Source organism: Coregonus lavaretus, assembly GCF_964263955.1.
Source record: "Coregonus lavaretus genome assembly, chromosome: 20".
NCBI classification, from domain to species: Eukaryota; Metazoa; Chordata; class Actinopteri; order Salmoniformes; family Salmonidae; genus Coregonus; species Coregonus lavaretus.
Genome location: NC_140007.1, coordinates 33,620,268 through 33,642,067, shown reverse-complemented (window position 1 = coordinate 33,642,067; position 21,800 = coordinate 33,620,268). Strand labels below are relative to the sequence as shown.

At 41.9% G+C, this 21,800-nt stretch overlaps 1 protein-coding gene across 2 annotated transcripts in view; it reads right to left on the bottom strand.

Moving 5' to 3' along the window:
• Nucleotides 1-4,591: 4,591 nt before the first annotated feature.
• Nucleotides 4,592-21,800, bottom strand: part of LOC311147855 (uncharacterized protein) — a 38,822-nt gene continuing 21,613 nt past the window's right edge. The window contains exons 3-8 of one of the 2 annotated variants that reach the window (XM_084184669.1): nt 17,870-18,144; nt 16,733-16,813; nt 13,826-13,934; nt 13,613-13,665; nt 7,387-7,539; nt 4,592-6,895 (exon numbers count right to left, since the gene is read on the bottom strand). In XM_084184669.1, coding sequence (XP_084040795.1) covers nt 6,713-6,895; nt 7,387-7,539; nt 13,613-13,665; nt 13,826-13,934; nt 16,733-16,813; nt 17,870-18,144 — 854 coding nt within the window. In that variant the 3' untranslated portion in view covers nt 4,592-6,712. The remainder of the gene's footprint in view (nt 6,896-7,386; nt 7,540-13,612; nt 13,666-13,825; nt 13,935-16,732; nt 16,814-17,869; nt 18,145-21,800) is intronic. The other variant, XM_084184670.1, reaches the window with a different exon arrangement.

Sequence of the window (21,800 nt, the reverse complement as noted above, 5' to 3'; positions counted from 1 at the left end):
AATCAGTTCCATATACAGTGGGGAGAACAAGTATTTGATACACTGCCGATTTTGCAGGTTTTCCTACTTACAAAGCATGTAGAGGTCTGTAATTTTTATCATAGGTACACTTCAACTGTGACGGAATCTAAAACAAAAATCCAGAAAATTACATTGTATGATTTTTAAGTAATTAATTTGCATTTTATTGCATGACATAAGTATTTGATCACCTACCAACCAGTAAGAATTCCGGCTCTCACAGACCTGTTAGTTTTTCTTTAAGAAGCCCTCCTGTTCTCCACTCATTACCTGTATTAACTGCACCTGTTTGAACTCGTTACCTGTATAAAAGACACCTGTCCACACACTCAATCAAACAGACTCCAACCTCTCCACAATGGCCAAGACCAGAGAGCTGTGTAAGGACATCAGGGATAAAATTGTAGACCTGCACAAGGCTGGGATAGGCAAGCAGCTTGGTGAGAAGGCAACAACTGTTGGCGCAATTATTAGAAAATGGAAGAAGTTCAAGATGACGGTCAATCACCCTCGGTCTGGGGCTCCATGCAAGATCTCACCTCGTGGGGCATCAATGATCATGAGGAAGGTGAGGGATCAGCCCAGAACTACACGGCAGGACCTGGTCAATGACCTGAAGAGAGCTGGGACCACAGTCTCAAAGAAAACCATTAGTAACACACTACGCCGTCATGGATTAAAATCCTGCAGCGCATGCAAGGTCCCCCTGCTCAAGCCAGTGCATGTCCAGGCCCGTCTGAAGTTTGCCAATGACCATCTGGATGATCCAGAGGAGGAATGGGAGAAAGTCAAGTGGTCTGATGAGACAAAAATATAGCTTTTTGGTCTAAACTCCACTCGCCGTGTTTGGAGGAAGAAGAAGGATGAGTACAACCCCAAGAAAACCATCCCAACCGTGAAGCATGGAGGTGGACTTCCAGCATGACAACGACCCGAAACACACAGCTTGGGCAACTAAGGATTGGCTCCGTAAGAAGCATCTCAAGGTCCTGGAGTGGCCTAGCCAGTCTCCAGACCTGAACCCAATAGAAAATCTTTGGAGGGAGCCGAAAGTCCGTATTGCCCAGCGACAGCCCCGAAACCTGAAGGATCTGGAGAAGGTCTGTATGGAGGAGTGGGCCAAAATCCCTGCTGCAGTGTGTGCAAACCTGGTCAAGACCTACAGGAAACGTATGATCTCTGTAATTGCAAACAAAGGTTTCTGTACCAAATTTTAAGTTCTGCTTTTCTGATGTATCAAATACTTATGTCATGCAATAAAATGCAAATGAATTACTTAAAAATCATACAATTCGAATTTCTGGATTTTTGTTTTAGATTCCGTCTCTCACAGTTGAAGTGTACCTATGATAAAAATTACAGACCTCTACATGCTTTGTAAGTAGGAAAACCTGCAAAATCGGCAGTGTATCAAATACTTGTCCTCCCCACTGTAAATTGGCTTTCAAATCTATGGCAAGACTTGAAAATGGCTGTCTAGCAATGATCATCAACTTGACAGAGCTTGAAGAATTTTTAAAAGAGTAATGTGCAAATATTGTACAATCCAAGTGTGCAACGGTCTTAGAGACGTATCCAAAAAGACTCACAGCTGTAATCACTGACAAAGGTGATTCTAACATGTATTGACTCAGTGGTGTGAATACTTATGTCAATGATCTATTCTGTATATTTTTTTTATAAATGTTCTAACATTTATAAAAATATGTTTTCACGTTGTCATTATGTAGTATTGTGTGTTCTTACAACATTATAGGAATGTCCTATGCAATCTAACTTAAACATTGCATGAATGTCATCACAACTGAGCATATTTTGTGTTTTGGGAACCTCTCTCTTGTAATGTACCCACACTGTTCCCACAACCAAATGAAATGTTCTGGGAACCTTTAAAGAACTCAGAAAGGCTGTTCTGTCAACATTCTTGTAACATCAAAGGAATATTTTTAGCACCCTGATACAAACATTATCTGAATGTCAGAAAAACAGTTTTAGTGTTTTGGGAACCTATCTCTTGTCATATCCCCACAGTGTTCCCACAACCTAAAGAAACATTTGGGGAACCTTTAAAGAACAGACTAAATGTGTTCTGAGAACATTCTTGTAACATAAGGTGAATGTTTTCTGTACCCTAAAAGAAACATTGTACTGTAGAACCTATCTTTTGTGATGTCACCACAATGTTCCCACTAGACTGTTCCCACGAACCAGTGAAACATTCTGGGAACCTTTAAGGAACAGATTAATCTAGGAATGTTCTTGCAACATCAGGCAAATGTTTTATACCACGTGTCAAACTCATTCCATGGAGGGCCGAGTGTCTGCAGGTTTTGCCTCCACCCTTTTACTTGATTGATGAATTAAGGTAACTAATTACTCCCTCACCTGGTTTTCTAGGTCTTAATTGAAAGGAAAAACCAAAACTCCACAGACACTCGGCCCTCCATGGAATGAGTTTGACACCCCTGTTTTATACAAACATTCTAGTCAGCACGACTGGACAGTTTTTGTGTTCTGAGAACATTTGCCGCGACCTAACGAATGTTCTGGGAACTTTCACAGAACCCATTTTGGTTTGCTGGGAATGCTCCTCTTTTGGACAAAGATGTTTACACTGAGTGTACAAAACATTAGGAACACCTTCCTAATATTGAGTTGCACCCCCTTTTGCCCTCAAAACAGCCTCAATTCAACGGGGCATTGATTCTACAAGGTGTCGAAAGCGTTCCACAGGGATGCTGGCCCATGTTGACTCCAATACTTCCCACAGTTATGTCAATTTGGCTGGATGTCCTTTGGGTGGTGGACAATTCTTGATACACACGGGAAACTGTTGAGTGTAAAAAACCCAGCAGCGTCGCAGTTCTTGACACATTCAAACCGATGTGACTGGGATGTGCTACCATACCCTGATCAAAGGCACTTAAATATTTTGTCTTGCCCATTCACCCTCTGAATGGGACACATACACAATCCATGTCTCAGTTGTCTTAAGGCTTAAAGATCCTTCTTTAACATGTCTCCTCCACTTCATCAACACTGATTGAAGTGGATTTAACTTGTGACATCAGTAAGGGATCATGGCTTTCACCTGGATTCACCTGGTCAGTGTATGTCATGGAAAGATCAGTTGTTCCTAATGCATTGTACACTCAGTGCATCAGTGGAGGCTCCTCAGAGGAGGAAGGGGAGGACGATCCTCAGTGAAATTTAATAAAAATAAAAATAGTGAAACACTAAAAACTTTATCCTTTTTAGAGAAAACTATACTAAATATATTCATATGTCACCAAATAATTGATTAAAACACACTGTTTTGCAATGAAGGTCTATAGTAACTTCAACAGCACTCTATGGGGCAGCACCATTGTGTAGCTGGAGGACAGCTAGCTTCTGTCCTCCTCTGGGTACATTAACTTAAATACAAAACCTAGGAAGCTCGTAGGCCTCACTCCTTTACATAGACCTACGTGGTAATTATGACCACTTCTGGAGGACGACCTCCAACCAATCAAAGCTTTTGCAGTATGAACTGACATGTTGTCCATCCAATCATAGGACAAGCCTCTGAACACCTCAACTTATGCCTGATACCCTCATTCAATCACTGCTTTGATCCCTTCCCAACACTGTGTAAGTAGCCCTCTCATTCCCATTCCCCATAATATAGTACTATAAATGTCTTTATTAAATGCTTTAGGTTAAAATAATTAGTCTTTGATGATTTTTGAAACCCACTTTGTCGTCTCCATGCGTTCCGCGCCTATACCGTGGGTCTCCCATCCTCCTCAATTTTTCAAGTCACCAGCCTCCACTGCGGTGTATATCTGTATGAAGTAATAATTGTTGTGGACTAGACTGACCCCAGGCATGACCTCGCTCTAGTCTAGCCTCTGGGACACATTGTGGCTCTTTGTCTGAGGGCACATTCATATTGCAGATTTAATTAACGGCCTTGGATTCATATTTTCCTTCGGATGGGGCTGTGGGGTCACATGGGTGTCTTGTGATTATAGGGAGATGGTAGCAGCTATCCAACCGTCTACTAGAAAAAGTTGGATCCAAAAATAAGGGCTGAATATAGCTTGGGCATGCAGATTTCACGATGGTCTGAGAAATACTGTACACTCTCATCTAACAAACTGTCTATAAAGAGAGTGCAAATTATAAATTTGATTCTCTATCAATCTTAACCCGTCTGACACTTGGATATCACAAAACATGATCAGTACTGATCAACACAGAGAGACAGCTGTGTGAGGGAGGTTTTCTTTGCCCCACCCAAACACTGAAAGACAAAACTGTGAAGTGATGTCATTACTACTGCTTATGCAAACCAGCTGTGTGACCTTATGGGCTGCATGGGATACCATGGTGTGTGCATGCGTGCGCATGTGTGTATGTATGCAGTTGAGCTTTAACACATTCCCCCCAGCTAAAACCTTGCCTGTATATCTTCCCTCTAACACAGCAGATGAGACTGAGTGAAGTAAGCAGAGAGGTATCCAATGTAGTTATGGTTGAGAGGGCTACAACTTGTCTTTACACAGGAAATTAGATGAAAATGTCATGATTTATGAAACATTTATTTTATTCTCCAAAATGTATTCCTATCGTGAACTTTAGGATGCTAGTAGAATTAAAACAGTCAATCTGGAATGTTAAAAAATACAGAAAATGAATGAAAAATAGAAATGAAAGTAAGGTAACACTTACGCGCTGAAATGTTTTTTTAAATGGCAATTTCTTCTAGTTAAATAACCAGCAGTATTCACTGTTTTGCTGAATTTATTAAAAATAAACATAATGATGTAATGTTATGCATAATGGAAATTGTGACATACCCCTTAGTTCCTGATTTAAAAGGTCAGCAATATGACTTCATCATACCCAGCGGGGCGACTCCCTGCTTGTAGATATTAGTAAGTCACCCTGCTGTGTATACAGTGTACTTTAAGAATAGATTGGGCTGGGTTGTTAAAAATGCCATTCTGCAAAGAAATGTAGTATTGCCAAGCTTTGAACAACATATATTCGGGCAACTAGGCTAAATACATGTATAAGACACACTAAAAGAGACCCGAACACTACCTTGAAATCTCAGCATTCATATGAAATGAAAATGTCACAAAAAGCAGCAAGTAGTTTCTCCATATGATCACACCTCCTCCCTCTACATTATACAGCATTGGAGGCTGCTGAGGGGAGAACGGCTCATACTAATGGCTGGAATGGAGTAAATGGAATGGCATCAAACACATGGAAACCATGCGTTTGATGTATTTGATACCATTCCACTATTCCGCTCCAGCCATTACCAGGAGCCCATTCTCCCCAATTAAGGTGCCACCAACATTCTGTGTTATACAGTATCTCTGCATGGCAAGCTGGTGAAAATGATTTCTTTGGCTTAGAACAAAGCAAGTGTGAATACACAAGATTAACAAAAACAAAACACAAGACAAAACAGAAACATCATATTATACAACATTGTTCCATAGAATAATGTATGTATTAAGTGTCTAATTATATACTGTTACAAAGGTATTAAAAAGAGAATAATACTGACTTATTTTAAAGGATTGGCACACCTGACCTCTTTATATACACGACACTGTGTCCCAGACCTTATACAAATCAGTCTGGTATGGTTTTCAGCAGTCACCATTGTGACACTGTGTGGATCTAGTTTTTCTGTCAGGCCATTGGCTGATCTGGGTTCAACTTGCAGTAAAGAAGGGGATAATTCCTTCCTGCTTCTTCTGCTACAGATTGACACAGTGAGATTAAGCACCAAAAGAAGACCCCTCTCCACTTCCCTACTGGGGACCTATCTCCCCAAGCAATCACCTTGTCTGCTTATTTTACTAAATTGTATTATTCTTTTTTTTGCTGACACACACATGTACATTCTCGCATGCACACAAACACACTCACATGCCAACACACATCCATCTGTACACACAGAAAACAAACACATACTGCTGTCACACACACAGCAACACTCCTTACACGCACACACAGAAAACAAACACAAACACATAGATTACCAAACTAGCTCAGCTCCCACTCTGAGAAGTTTGTAAACAGATTCAAGGACGTGTTATTTTCTTTTCTCCTTTTTATGATCGACTGAGGACCAATTTGAATGGTAGTGATGCAGTGCTTCAATTTATGGTTAAAGGATTTATGGAAGGAAGCTTTAAACCTGATGACATGTGCAGGCAGGGCCCCTCCTGGGCATCGAAAGTGAGCACATGGTTGATGTGACCCAAGCTGCAGTCTTAGAGCCAGTGGTGATTAACAACATAAAACCCTCCCTCCTCACCACCCAGTCCTAACCCTGGCCCAGTCTCCAGCCCTGCATGACGTCAGCAACCCAGGGACAGGGACACAGCCCTCGGCATCATCATCATCATTCACATTATCGTCATCAACACCTGTTCATTATAATCTTATCTGATTACTTTACCATGGGGTTGTCCCTCCATTTTAAATGTTGAGGCATGTAGCCGAAGTGGGGCACACGGAGAGTCTAAAGGAGTGTTTATGTGGGGGTTAAGAGGGGTAGTTCTAGTCCCTGATGTCCATGGTAGGATGGGGTCTCTGGGGTGTTCTGGGGGGGAAGGGTTGGTGTTGGAGAAGGGGTGTGGGATCTGATCCATTCTTCTCCTGGGGTTCTAGGGGGGCTTCACAGCTCTGTGTCTGCCGTCTTGGTGGTGGAGTGGCCGTTGGTGGGAGGGGGCTGGGTCTTGGCGGCCTCTTGGGAGTCCCCGTTAGCAGGCTTCTCCAGGGTCTCAGGGGGGTTGAGAGGGGCAACAGACACCAGGGTGTTCCCCTGGTTCTCCTCATCGACTGGGTACGCCTCCTCAGCCTGCACACACACACACACACACACACACACACACACCATACACACACGGTCAACATCAACAGGCTGCTCGACAATTATAAACAAACATTATGGATGTCTTTCCTCCACTAGCAGCACTCTCTGGGTTTCTCTCTGAGGCACATACCCGGTGGAGGGTCTTTATCATGTGACATCACTACTGACTGTTTTTAGAGAAAAACAGCTGTGGCTTTTTGGCCAGGAGATGAAACAGTTGTATGCAAGCATGCACACACAAGCACACAGACACATACACCAAACACACACTACGGCACAGTTGGCCTATGCTCAAGGTTAACCAGTGGTGCTAAAATGTATGATAAAGTATACAACCAATGAATTACAAGCTAAAGTCATTCACAAATGAAAAGAAAACATGCTAATAGCTCTGGAGTAAGACACGTAGAGGGCTAGAGGTACAGCCAACCAAAACAATGGTCAGCCAGTGTAGTAAGAGATAGAAGGTGACTGACCAGCCTCATGCCCTTGGCGTTGTGTCCACGGTTGTTCTTTATACAGTAGCATCCGATGAGGGCAGCAGCCAGCAGCAGGCCAGTGATGAGCAGGGACACCAGCACAATGGGAGAGTGTGTTCCCAACTGAGGAGCTGCCTCCACCACACCCAGCTACACACACACACACAAACAAACAAAGACAGTGAGAGAGAAACAGACAGACAGATTGACAGAGATAGAGAGAGAACTTTGTTAATAGATGGAGTCATATCCCACTGGGCAAAAAGTGGTTGAATCAACGTTGTTTCCACGTCATTAAAACATTTTTTTCCCTATGTGATGACGTTGACTCAACGTGGAAAACTGATTGGATTTACAAAAAGTCAATGTAAGGGATTTTTTTTTCTTTACCCCACTTTAACCTAAATCTAATGTCATGGTGGATTTTGGGGGGGATTTCATGGTGAATTCACGCTAGTTGACTACTCAACCAAATGTAAATCAAAAATAGACATTGAACTGACGTCTGTGTCCATTGCAAAGTTTAACAAACCATACACCTATATCCAGAAGTCTAACAACTGCCACTGAACATTTGACTAAAACGCATTAAAATTGAGGAACACTGCAGGTGCAAATTTTGGAAACAGAATGGCTACCTGGACTATTTGCATTGTCCCCACCCCACCCCCTCTTTTATGCTGCTGCTACTCTGTTTATTATCTATGCATAGTCATTTTAACTCTACCTACATGTACATACTACCTCAATTACTTCGACTAACCTGTGCCCCCACACACTGACTCTGTACCGGTACCACCTGTATATATATATATATATATATATATATATATATATATATATATATATATATATAAAAATTAAACATTTACAAAGATATATAAAAAAAAGTGGTTGTCCCACTGGCTATCATAAGGTGAATGCACCAATTTGTAAGTCGCTCTGGATAAGAGCGTCTGCTAAATGACGTAAATGTAAATATAGCCTCGCTACAGTTATTTTACTGCTGCTCTTTAATTTAAATTTTTTTGTTATCTATTTTTTACTTAACACTTTTTTTTCTTAAAACTGCATTGTTGGTTAAGGGCTTGTAAGTAAGCATTTCACTGTAAGGACTACACCTGTTGTATTCGGCGCATGTGATAAATACAATTTGATTTGATTTGAATGACAGTAAAATCTCCCTCAGTTTATGTGACCAAAAATGTCCCAAAACTGTTAAATATCTACTCCGAATTAAGATTCAAAGATGTCTGCAGAAAGAATGGGGTGTCAGCTATGATATGACACCTTAAGTTTGCAAATATTTAACTACAGTATAGCACAGTAGAGTACAGTAAAGAAAAGTAGAGCAGAGTACAATACAGTCCAGTAGAGTAGGGTAGAGTAATTACATTATACTGAACTGATTCTCTACACTATATTTGCTTGAAATTGGGTTAACTATTAGAGCGATTTCTGCATAGTGCATCTTTTAAGAGTGACTGATGACGTCACAGCTAGCACGAGCTCGCAGTGTTAATTAGCCTAACTACCAAGTTCAGCTACAGAGGGGAGAACAAGTATTTGATACACTGCCGATCTTGCAGGTTTTCCTACTTACAAAGCATGTAGAGGTCTGTAATTTTTATCATAGGTACACTTCAACTGTGAGAGACGGAATCTAAAACAAAAATCCAGAAAATCACATTGTATGATTTTTAAGTAATTAATTTGCATTTTATTGCATGACATAAGTATTTGATACATCAGAAAAGCAGAACATAATATTTGGTACAGAAACCTTTGTTTGCAATTACAGAGATCATACGTTTCCTGTAGGTCTTGACCAGGTTTGCACACACTGCAGTAGGGATTTTGGCCCACTCCTCCATACAGACCTTCCCCAGATCCTTCAGGTTTCGGGGCTGTCGCTGGGCAATACGGACTTTCAGCTCCCTCCAAAGATTTTCTATTGGGTTCAGGTCTGGAGACTGGCTAGGCCACTCCAGAAACTTGAGATGCTTCTTACGGAGCCACTCCTTAGTTGCCCTGGCTGTGTGTTTCGGGTCGTTGTCATGCTGGAAGACCCAGCCACATTTCATCTTCAATGCCCTTGCTGATGGAAGGAGGTTTTCACTCAAAATCTCACGATACATGGCCCCATTCATTCTTTCCTTTACACGGATCAGTCGTCCTGGTCCCTTTGCAGAAAAACAGCCCCAAAGTATGATGTTTCCACCCCCATGCTTCACAGTAGGTATGGTGTTCTTTGGATGCAACTCAGCATTCTTTGTCCTCCAAACACGACGAGTTGAGTTTTTACCAAAAAGTTCTATTTTGGTTTCATCTGACCATATGACATTCTCCCAATCCTCTTCTGGATCATCCAAATGCACTCTAGCAAACTTCAGACGGGCCTGGACATGTACTGGCTTAAGCAGGGGGACACGTCTGGCACTGCAGGATTTGAGTCCCTGGCGGCGTAGTGTGTTACTGATGGTAGGCTTTGTTACTTTGGTCCCAGCTCTCTGCAGGTCATTCACTAGGTCCTCCCGTGTGGTTCTGGGATTTTTGCTCACCGTTCTTGTGATCATTTTGACCCCACGGGGTGAGATCTTGCGTGGAGCCCCAGATCGAGGGAGATTATCAGTGGTCTTGTATGTCTTCCATTTCCTAATAATTGCTCCCACAGTTGATTTCTTCAAACCAAGCTGCTTACCTATTGCAGATTCAGTCTTCCCAGCCTGGTGCAGGTCTACAATTATGTTTCTGGTGTCCTTTGACAGCTCTTTGGTCTTGGCCATAGTGGAGTTTGGAGTGTGACTGTTTGAGGTTGTGGACAGGTGTCTTTTATACTGATAACAAGTTCAAACAGGTGCCATTAATACAGGTAACGAGTGGAGGACAGAGGAGCCTCTTAAAGAAGAAGTTACAGGTCTGTGAGAGCCAGAAATCTTGCTTGTTTGTAGGTGACCAAATACTTATTTTCCACCATAATTTGCAAATAAATTCATTAAAAATCCTACAATGTGATTTTCTGGATTTTCTTTTCTCAATTTGTCTGTCATAGTTGACGTGTACCTATGATGAAAATTACAGGCCTCTCTCATCTTTTTAAGTGGGAGAACTTGCACAATTGGTGGCTGACTAAATACTTTTTTTCCCCACTGTAGATAACGGGGAAATCAAGTTGTATGCACTGTTGAAACTAGCACAACTCAAAAACCACATGGAAATATTGTTTGCATTACTCGTTAAAGGAAAACCGGCTGAAGACAACCAGCTATATTTTGGAGTGATGCATTTTGATTTGGGGGTTGCCAAAACGAAAAGAGAAATGCAACACTTTGTCAATTTGTTAATCACTCATATTGATATCACGTTGAAATCTATAGAGTGGGGCAAAAACTTTTGGCTTGTATGCGCTGTTTAAACTAACACTATTCAAAAGGCCACAGTGAATCTGGATTGAATCTGAGAATAATTTGTATATCACTGGTTAGAAGAGAATTTGCAGTCATCTAAATTCTAGAATGTTGGATGGAAGGTTTTTTAGGCTGCCGAAACGGGGTAGGAAACAAATCAGTTGCTTTGTTATTTAACTTCAACGAATCACGACCTGCCATAGGATATCAACAGTGACAAGAGTTGGCTGTTATTTGAGTGATAATTTGACTCTCAAATCCATGTATTGGTGTGAGGCTTTTATACAGAGAGCGCCCTAAATGTTCCCTGCCATTTCAGTTTGAAAAAAATAGTAGAATTCTAAGTCCTAAAACCGCCAGCACATATGACAAAATCAACGGTACAAAACAAATGATATTGATCTGTTTTAAACAATCAATTTTCTGTCATTGTGATTACTATAAACGTTTATACTAATATCACTAATCTGATGTAAAAAGGATGTGTAATTACCCTCAATTCGATGTGGTTAAAACATGAGGTTGTCCACGTACAGGAAATTAGCGCAAATAATCTTAAATAATCTAATACGTAGCTTTATTGGACAAACTCACAGCTAAATATGGCACAGAAACCTGAACATTTATGGTAAACTGCAATCAAGATTAAAGACCAGTAAACTAAGGAACAGTCTCTCTCCCATGTCTCTCCAGAGCACAATCTCCATCTCTGCCAACTCACACCAGTGATATTTCCCTGAGGATCTCAACCTCTTCAACACACCACCACAATATGGGAGTGATTCAATCCTATCATATTTTGGAACCAGTCCTATTGGACTCCTATGGGATTCTATCGTATAGGATTTTATCTAATAGGATCCTATAAAATTCCAATACAAGAATCCTATAGGATAAAATCCTACAGGATAGGTTCTGAAATCTGATAAGATTTTCTATTGGATTCTTATAGGATTTTTGTATTGTAATCCTATAGGAGTGATTCAAGGCTGCAAGTTCATTTGCAGTCTGACCAATAGAACAATCATATCATATTTTGGAACCAGTCCTATTGGACTCCTATGGGATTCTATTGTGTAGGATTTTATCTAACAGGATCCTATAGGATTCCAATACAAGAATCCAATAGAAAAATCCTATCAGATTTTGGAACCAGTCCTATTGGACTCCTATAGGATTTTAACCTATAGGATAAAATCCCATAGGATAGCTTCCAAAATCTGATATGGGATTCCAATTTTAAAAATCCAATAGAAAATCCTATCAGATTTCGGAACATATCCTATAGGATAGAATCCTGTAGGATAGAATCCTATAGGAGTCCAATAGGACTGGTTTGAAAATCTGATAGGGATTTTCTATTGGATCTTTAAAATTAGAATCCTATAGGATTTCTTTACTAGGGGTTAAGCCATGCCACACCGTGTGTATCTATGGAGGGGACTCTGGGAAGCTAGGGGAGATTCCTCCATAGAATTAGGAATTAGAATACTAGAATGGACATGAACGTTCATATGATGGTCCAAAGGTCAGCCATGTTGGTCAGGGAGTTGGTCAACCATGGTTTGCCAGTGCTGTGATAAGATATTATGTACAACAATGAATGTGAAGAATTTATCTGCGTGTTATCTAGCTAGCCAGACAGTTTTAGAGGAATGATTAATTTTTTACATTTTAGTAATTTAGCAGACGCTCTTATCCAGAGCGACTTACAGTTAGTGAATGCATACATGTATTTAAAAAAATAAAAAATAAAAATAAATAAATCATACTGGCCCCCCGTGGGAAACAAACCCACATCCCTGCCGGCCAAACCCTCCCCTACCTTGGACGACGCTGGACCAATTGTGCGCCGCCCATGGGTCTCCCGTTCGCGGCTGGCTGCGACAGAGCCTGGACTCTAACCAGGATCTCTAGTGGCACAGCTAGCACTGCGATGCAGTGCCTTAGACCACTGCGCCACTCGGGAGAATCCATACATTTTTCAAATTAATTTACAATATGAAAACATTCCATTCAAACAATGCAGTCAATCCACAGCCATATACTGCCTCAAATCAGTTGATGATAGGACATAGACAAGTTGTAAATGCAACAAGTACTGATATTGTATCATATAATAGCACTCACAGCTTTCCAAGAAAACAAAATCTGAGACATTTCTGGTCTGTTTACATACATTTTAGAGGCTATTTATACATAAAATGTGTATAAAACCTGTATAAACTGTATTTATAATTACATGACAATATTTTAAGTTGACTATAATTCCATTACATTTCTGATGCATCACATGCCTTACTTTTATTTTCCTGCATACGTAAAAGCAGGAAATGCATCACCTATGCCTCTACTGCCATTCATTCCAATTAGACTGGTTTTGGTTTTCTCCCTGACCAAGATGGCTTCCATTTTGGCCCCATATGGAACTTTGAGGGTTTATGACATAGCCTCTCTAGTAATATAATAGGATCTCTATGGATTCCTCACCCTGGTGCCTGGGGACTGTTCACGTCATGGTTAGTTCACTCCCAGGCTTTACGCCAAGACACTTTGTTATATTAAAACAGATTGCGATTTGTAAGTGGGGCCCTGCATAGCATTCCACTGCCTGGTTGGTTCCCTACACTGTCCATGTCTCTCTCTTATAAAACTATCATGGTACCTGTGTCACAGTCCATTTAGAGTTGTGTACATAAAAGATAGCATGTGAATCAATACAGTTTCCCTTCCATCTATTGCTATGGGGATGATGACTATACAGTAGCTACAGTTGTTAAAAGTGACTAAGTATGAGTTTGGAGAAGTGGACATACCTGACCCTTGATACTTTCACTGATCAGGCTCTCTGACAATTCTTTGACACCACCTGTAAGGAGAGACCAATGGAAGTTAGGAAAATACCTTCTTGGTAATTCAGTCAAATATTCAGATTGTCTAGATAAGAAAACTATAGCGTTCAAAGAAACTCATTACTGTAACGTATTGTTATGATGATCACTATTATGAGGCATTACAGGGAAACCTACCATAAGCGCGTGTCAAAACCAATGTGTTAGAGTTCTCTTCCTGGAACACTTGAAGGTTGCAGTCCCCTGTGCACCAGGCTAAATCCTCTAAGATTCTCTTGGTCTCCGACTATGGGAAAAACATGTCAGTTTAATGATCATATATCGTTATGCTCAACTCTCAACTATAAACACAATGATTTATGTGTTAAAACCACAGCACTCTGATGATGACACAGATTTCTAATCAGTTTATTCTCACAGAAAGCCAGAGGTCCCCAGAGTATTTTGGCACGCCCTGTTACAGTGACCCAATGGGACTAGGCTGCACCGACTATTGCGGTTCTCCTAGGCAGGGAGGATGGGGCGGCAGGTAGCTTAGTGGGTAAGAGCGTTGTGCCAGTAACCGAAAGGTCGCTGGTTCTAATCCCCGAGCCGACTAGGTGAAAAATCTGTCGATGTGCCCTTAAGCAAGGCACTTAACCCTAATTGCTCCTGTAAATCGCTCTGGATAAGAGCGTCTGCTAAAATGTAAATGTAAATGTCTATCCTCATCTTAACGTCACCACACCAAACACACAATGACGGTCAGGGTTTGAGCCATCTACAAACACACACTCTGCTCTCTTTCTCAGCGTTCTCGCCCTCCCTCTGTAGTGTTAATGCCTCTCAGATGCTTCACAGTAGACTTGCAGAGTGTTAAATATTATGTGGGTGTGCGTGTGAATCTGTCCAGCGGAGTGTGTGAGTCTGTGCGTTCACCACGCCATATGCCTTTGTGTTTGCGTAATGGAAGAGGGATAGCATCGGATGCAAAACAGCTCGGCGACCACACCCCCCCTCTCTCTCCCGCCTTCGTCTTGAACCATGATATCATCACATTGCACAAGGGCCTTGGGATGGGAGCTGTCCCTCCCCACTCTGTGTAATGCGATCCAAGGGCCTTGGGATGGGAGCTGTCCCTCCCCACTCTGTGTAATGCGATCCAAGGGCCTTGGGATGGGAGCTGTCCCTCCCCACTCTGTGTAATGCGATCCAAGGGCCTTGGGATGGGAGCTGTCCCTCCCCACTCTGTGTAATGCGATCCAGACAGCGCTTCTCTTCTCCATAGGCCGCTATGTGCAAACACAGCATCCTCAGTCAGGAGGCCCACAGCTACAGCCTGGTCTTCCATAACACTGAGCTATCCTATGGTTAGGAAGGAAGGAACCTTGCACAGCCCACATCAGCTCCCCACTCCCTACTACTCATTTTACATTTACATTTTAGTCATTTAGCAGACACTCTTATCCAGAGTGACTTACAGTTAGTGAGTGCATACATTAAAGCCCCCCCCTCTCTCGCTCTCCCCCTCTCTCCCTGCTCCACCAGTGACTCATTAAAGCTACGCTCAGGATCTCTAACGTTCGTCACAGTGGGCCTCTCTCAGGGATGACCTCAGCCTCACTCTTGGCAACAACAACACAATGTCTGCATCTCTGTTTATTTTCATTGAGATAAAGATGGCTGTTTGTGATTGACATCTAAGGCCTTGAGTGAGACTAGTGTGTGTGTTCTTTATAGTAATTGTGTTATTATTAGCTGCTGCCATTTATAGTGTTGACTGAAAACTCAGAAAAAGGGACAGCGTTTCTCATGGGAATTCACAGGGGATGTTTTTTAGAGAACAAATTCTGAGACTTTTCTCATTGAGAGATTTTCCACTACTTTGGAGTGGATCTCGGTTGATGGGAACGGCTCCATGGATAGAATCGGATAGATAGACATTACTCTTGACTTATCAAGGCTTTCCCAGCAGCTCACTCACTCTGAGAACGTTTGTCTTTTTCCACTTGTTTCAGACCTGGTCCCCGGGCCAATTTCTCTGGTCGGTCCTCTCCATGGTCAGTGTCAGGTTCGCATGGATCATTTAAACATATGATCCCTCACTTAACTTCATATCATACCCTCAGTCATAAATGTTGAGGGTACTGTACAGTACCACGGGATATATGATTGACTCAGCACAGACAGCTCTGCAGTTGCTTTAGAGAATGCACTGTGATACTGTATATCCAACTACACTACAGGACAAGAGTGCTTCTTGTGTGGCTCCACAGAAGACGGATAATACCGCTCAGCCGAACATGTTCCTTGAATCATGCTTGGATTAGCAGGCTAGAACCACACGTCAATCCCTTATTGTTCTGACAAGGTTTTTTTTTTTGTTCATGGGTACATGTCTTTATGGAATTATCCTGACATCAGTCAACACTACTATGGTGTTTCATTCCATCTCACACCGAGGGTTCCACTACACCAGCGACCCGCTCTACACCCCCTGCTATTCTTCCATTGACCTCTGAACCCTAGAGCACACAGAGATGCCCAGGGAGCAAAAAACATTGTCCTTTTCTTCGTTTGTCTTCTGTGACGACAGACGGACAGATGATTTAGAAGGACAAAAATAATGTCTGAGAGCAGATCTGCCTTTATCAGGCCCCATATTTCCAACAAGCTATTTGGAACATATTCATCTTAAACATATTAAGTGGAATGAGACAGAGACTTCCTCCCAGGCCAAGGTGCTGGGAGCCAGATAAGGGCCAGGGTATATGAAACGTGGCACCAGGGCTGAAGGGTAAGAGGCCCATGGTTCTTTCCTCATGTCTGTATCTGTCCATCTGTCTCCCAGGCAGCTGGCTGGTACAGGCTGATATCTCTGTAAGGGCTGTGGTTGGAAACAGAATGTAGTCCAATACACACTGTGGTAGAGGCTGGGGGAGGGCAACTGTACCAGAGATACCCTTGCATGCGGCTTAGACTGTATTGTTCTGTTTTATGACAGACAAGAGCTAGCTGGGGTGGTAGAGCACAGAGGCTAATATGGCATGGGAAAAGTCCATATGGAGACATTTCATAATAACAGTAAAACATGTTGATACTCACACAGGTGGTTTCTGACAAAAGCTCCACCTTGACTGCATCCTTGTCCTTCACTGCCTCCTTGTCCACACACTCAACAGTGGGCTGCAGAAACACAGAGATGGTATAAAGCTTTCACTCAAGTGTTGACATCATCAGATTATGTAAACTCATCTTTACATTCACTCACAATCTGCTACATTCCCTCTGCATTGAGTTATGATACAGGGAATTCGAAGTTAATTTGCTGTCCTAGAGTTGTGTCAAGTTGGCTGGATGTCCTTTGGGTGGTGGCCCATTCCTGACACACACGGGAAACTGTTGCGTGTAAAAAAAACAGCAGTGTTGCAGTTCTTGACACACTCAAACCGGAGCGCCTAGAACCTACTACCATACCCCATTCAAAGGCACTTAAATCTTTCGTCTTGCCCATTCACTCTCAATGGCACACATGCACAATCCATATCTCAAGGCTTAAAAATCCTTCTTTAACCTGTCTCCTCCGCTTCATCTGCACTGATTGAATTGGATTTGACTAGTGACATCAATAAGGGATAATAGCTTTCACCTAGATAGTCCATGTCATGAAAAGAGCAGGTGTTCCTAATGTTTTGTACACTCAGTGTATACACTAGATGATTGACAGGGTGCACTGTTTTGAAGCCACCGCATTTCCATCTTGGCACTCATCCAGCATTGTAAAAAAAATATTTTGGAAGCTATAGAAATGCATTTATTAATGTCTACATTTGTTTTTACAACATGTATTCTATTACAGACACCTTAATGAATATTTTTAAATTATATAATGTGAGATAAACATAAACAATTTAAATATATAACATTTTCCTCAAAGTAAAATTTTTGGAAAGTTCTAATGTTACTGTCCCCACTACAACAACAAAATACTTAAATACGTCATTTTGTCCTTGAAACATTTAATTGAAATACTGTAGAATTGAATTCCTTCCTATGGAGGACTGCGTCTTCTGAGAGGAGTGCCAATATGGCTGACCAGTGGCTTCAAAGCCTCTCATTGGCCAATACATAGCATCAGCAATTCACGGTTTATATACATCATTTAACCTTCTTTTAGCATTTCAGTATGATACAGCATCTAAATATATTGTAGGTATTCCCCATTAGTTAGGTATTACTCACATTCACAAGATCAACATGGGCCTCTGTCTCGGGTACAACCGGTGCAACAGGGGCATCAGTTGCTTCAGTGCCCTGTGTGTCTACACCAGGTCCAGCCGTGGTTCCAGAGGTTTCACCTCCTGTTAAGGGGTCAGTCTTTGGCACCATGGAGGTGAAGGCAGTGTCCTGGTCTGATCCAGGAGCACTGCTCCCAGTAGTGGCATTGACTGTGTAGTCGGCAACGGTAGTGGCTGTGTCGTCTACAGGTGCTTGGGGGGTTGCGGTAGTATACATAACTTTAATAAAAATAAAAACAATTAAACATATTTTATACACAACTGAAGCCGCTCTGAGTAGGCTACCCAGACCCCTTCACCGACCCCCTGAATCCTCCCAATCCCACCCACAACCCTTCCTAACCCAGTTACCAGATGTACAGTGGGGAAAAAAGTATTTAGTCAGCCACCAATTGTGCAAGTTCTCCCACTTACAAAGATGAGAGAGGCCTGTAATTTTCATCGTAGGTACACGTCAACTATGACAGACAAATTGAGAAATAAAATCCAGAAAATCACATTGTAGGATTTTTAATGAATTTATTTGCAAATTATGGTGGAAAATAAGTATTTGGTCACCTACAAACAAGCAAGATTTCTGGCTCTCACAGACCTGTAACTTCTTCTTTAAGAGGCTCCTCTGTCCTCCACTCGTTACCTGTATTAATGGCACCTGTTTGAACTTGTTATCAGTATAAAAGACACCTGTCCACAACCTCAAACAGTCACACTCCAAACTCCACTATGGCCAAGACCAAAGAGCTGTCAAAGGACACCAGAAACAAAATTGTAGACCTGCACCAGGCTGGGAAGACTGAATCTGCAATAGGTAAGCAGCTTGGTTAGAAGAAATCAACTGTGGGAGCAATTATTAGGAAATGGAAGACATACAAGGCCACTGATAATCTCCCTCGATCTTGGGCTCCACGCAAGATCTCACCCCGTGGGGTCAAAATGATCACAAGAACGGTGAGCAAAAATCCCAGAACCACACGGGGGGACCTAGTGAATGACCTGCAGAGAGCTGGGACCAAAGTAACAAAGCCTACCATCAGTAACACACTACGCCGCCAGGGACTCAAATCCTGCAGGGCCAGACGTGTCCCCCTGCTTAAGCCAGTACATGTCCAGGCCCGTCTGAAGTTTGCTAGAGTGCATTTCGATGATCCAGAAGAGGATTGGGAGAATGTCATATGGTCAGATGAAACCAAAATATAACTTTTTGGTAGAAACTCAACTCGTCTTACAGAAAACGTTTGACCTGTGTCATTGCCAACAAAGGGTATATAACAAAGTATTGAGAAAATTGTATTATTGACCAAATACTTATTTTCCACCATAATTTGCAAATAAATTCATTAAAAATCCTACAATGTGATTTTCTGGATTTTTTTTCCTCATTTTGTCTGTCATAGTTGACGTGTACCTATGATGAAAAGTACAGGCCTCTCTCATCTTTTTAAGTGTCAGAACTTGCACAATTGGTGGCTGACTAAATACTTTTTCCCCCCACTGTAAGTCAATAGACGTGAAGGAGAAAACAAACAAGACAAACATGCAACAAGTACTGGTAGAGACGAACAGGCAGACAGGACAACATAATAATAACAGACTGGACAGGCAGACAGGACAACATAATAATAACAGACTGGACAGGCAGACAGGACAACATAATAACAACAGACTGGACAGGCAGACAGGACAACATAATAACAACAGACTGGACAGGCAGACAGGACAACATAATAATAACAGACTGGAAAGGCAGACAGGACAACATAATAACAACAGACTGGACAGGCAGACAGGACAACATAATAACAACAGACTGGACAGTCAGACAGGACAACATAATAACAACAGACTGGACAGGCAGACAGGACAACATAATAATAACAGACTGGACAGGCAGACAGGACAACATAATAATAACAGACTGGAAAGGCAGACAGGACAACATAATAACAACAGACTGGACAGGCAGACAGGACAACATAATAACAACAGACTGGACAGGCAGACAGGACAACATAATAATAACAGACTGGACAGGCAGACAGGACAACATAATAACAGCAGACTGGACAGTCAGACAGGACCACATAATAACAACAGACTGGAAAGGCAGACAGGACAACATAATAATAACAGACTGGACAGGCAGACAGGACAACATAATAACAACAGACTGGACAGGCAGACAGGACAACATAATAACAACAGACTGGACAGGCAGACAGGACAACATAATAACAACAGACTGGACAGGCAGACAGGACAACATAATAATAACAGACTGGACAGGCAGACAGGACAACATAATAACAACAGACTGGACAGGCAGACAGGACAACATAATAACAACAGACTGGACAGTCAGACAGGACAACATAATAACAACAGACTGGACAGGCAGACAGGACAACATAATAATAACAGACTGGACAGGCAGACAGGACAACATAATAATAACAGACTGGAAAGGCAGACAGGACAACATAATAACAACAGACTGGACAGGCAGACAGGACAACATAATAACAACAGACTGGACAGGCAGACAGGACAACATAATAATAACAGACTGGACAGGCAGACAGGACAACATAAAAATAACAGACTGGACAGGCAGACAGGACAACATAATAACAGCAGACTGGACAGTCAGACAGGACCACATAATAACAACAGACTGGACAGGCAGACAGGACAACATAATAATAACAGACTGGACAGGCAGACAGGACAACATAATAATAACAGACTGGACAGGCAGACAGGACAACATAATAATAACAGACTGGACAGGCAGACAGGACAACATAATAACAACAGACTGGACAGGCAGACAGGACAACATAATAACAACAGACTGGACAGGCAGACAGGACAACATAATAATAACAGACTGGACAGGCAGACAGGACAACATAATAACAACAGACTGGACAGGCAGACAGGACAACATAATAACAACAGACTGGACAGTCAGACAGGACAACATAATAACAACAGACTGGACAGGCAGACAGGACAACATAATAATAACAGACTGGACAGGCAGACAGGACAACATAATAATAACAGACTGGAAAGGCAGACAGGACAACATAATAACAACAGACTGGACAGGCAGACAGGACAACATAATAACAACAGACTGGACAGGCAGACAGGACAACATAATAATAACAGACTGGACAGGCAGACAGGACAACATAATAATAACAGACTGGACAGGCAGACAGGACAACATAATAACAGCAGACTGGACAGTCAGACAGGACCACATAATAACAACAGACTGGACAGGCAGACAGGACAACATAATAATAACAGACTGGACAGGCAGACAGGACAACATAATAATAACAGACTGGACAGGCAGACAGGACAACATAATAATAACAGACTGGACAGGCAGACAGGACAACATAATAACAACAGACTGGACAGGCAGACAGGACAACATAATAACAACAGACTGGACAGGCAGACAGGACAACATAATAATAACAGACTGGACAGGCAGACAGGACAACATAATAACAGACTGAACAGTTGTGAAAGGAAAGTGACCATACGTATGGTAAAGTGTATTGAAGTTCATTTGGGAGGAAGATTGTTGTTGGGGGTGGGTCGTGTTAGGTTTTATCAACAATTTGAGAGAAAGGGAAGAAAAATGAAAAGGACTATCAGGGTGTCGTCTGCGAGGGCTGGGACTCCTATCAAATCAAATCAAATTGTATTTGTCACATGCGCCGAAAACAACAGGTGTAGACCTTACAGTGAAATGCTTACTGACAAGCCCTTAACCAACAATGCAGTTTTAAGAAAAAAAAAGAAAAATAGATAAGTAAAAAATACTAACCTGTGACCCGCACATAGACTCTGTA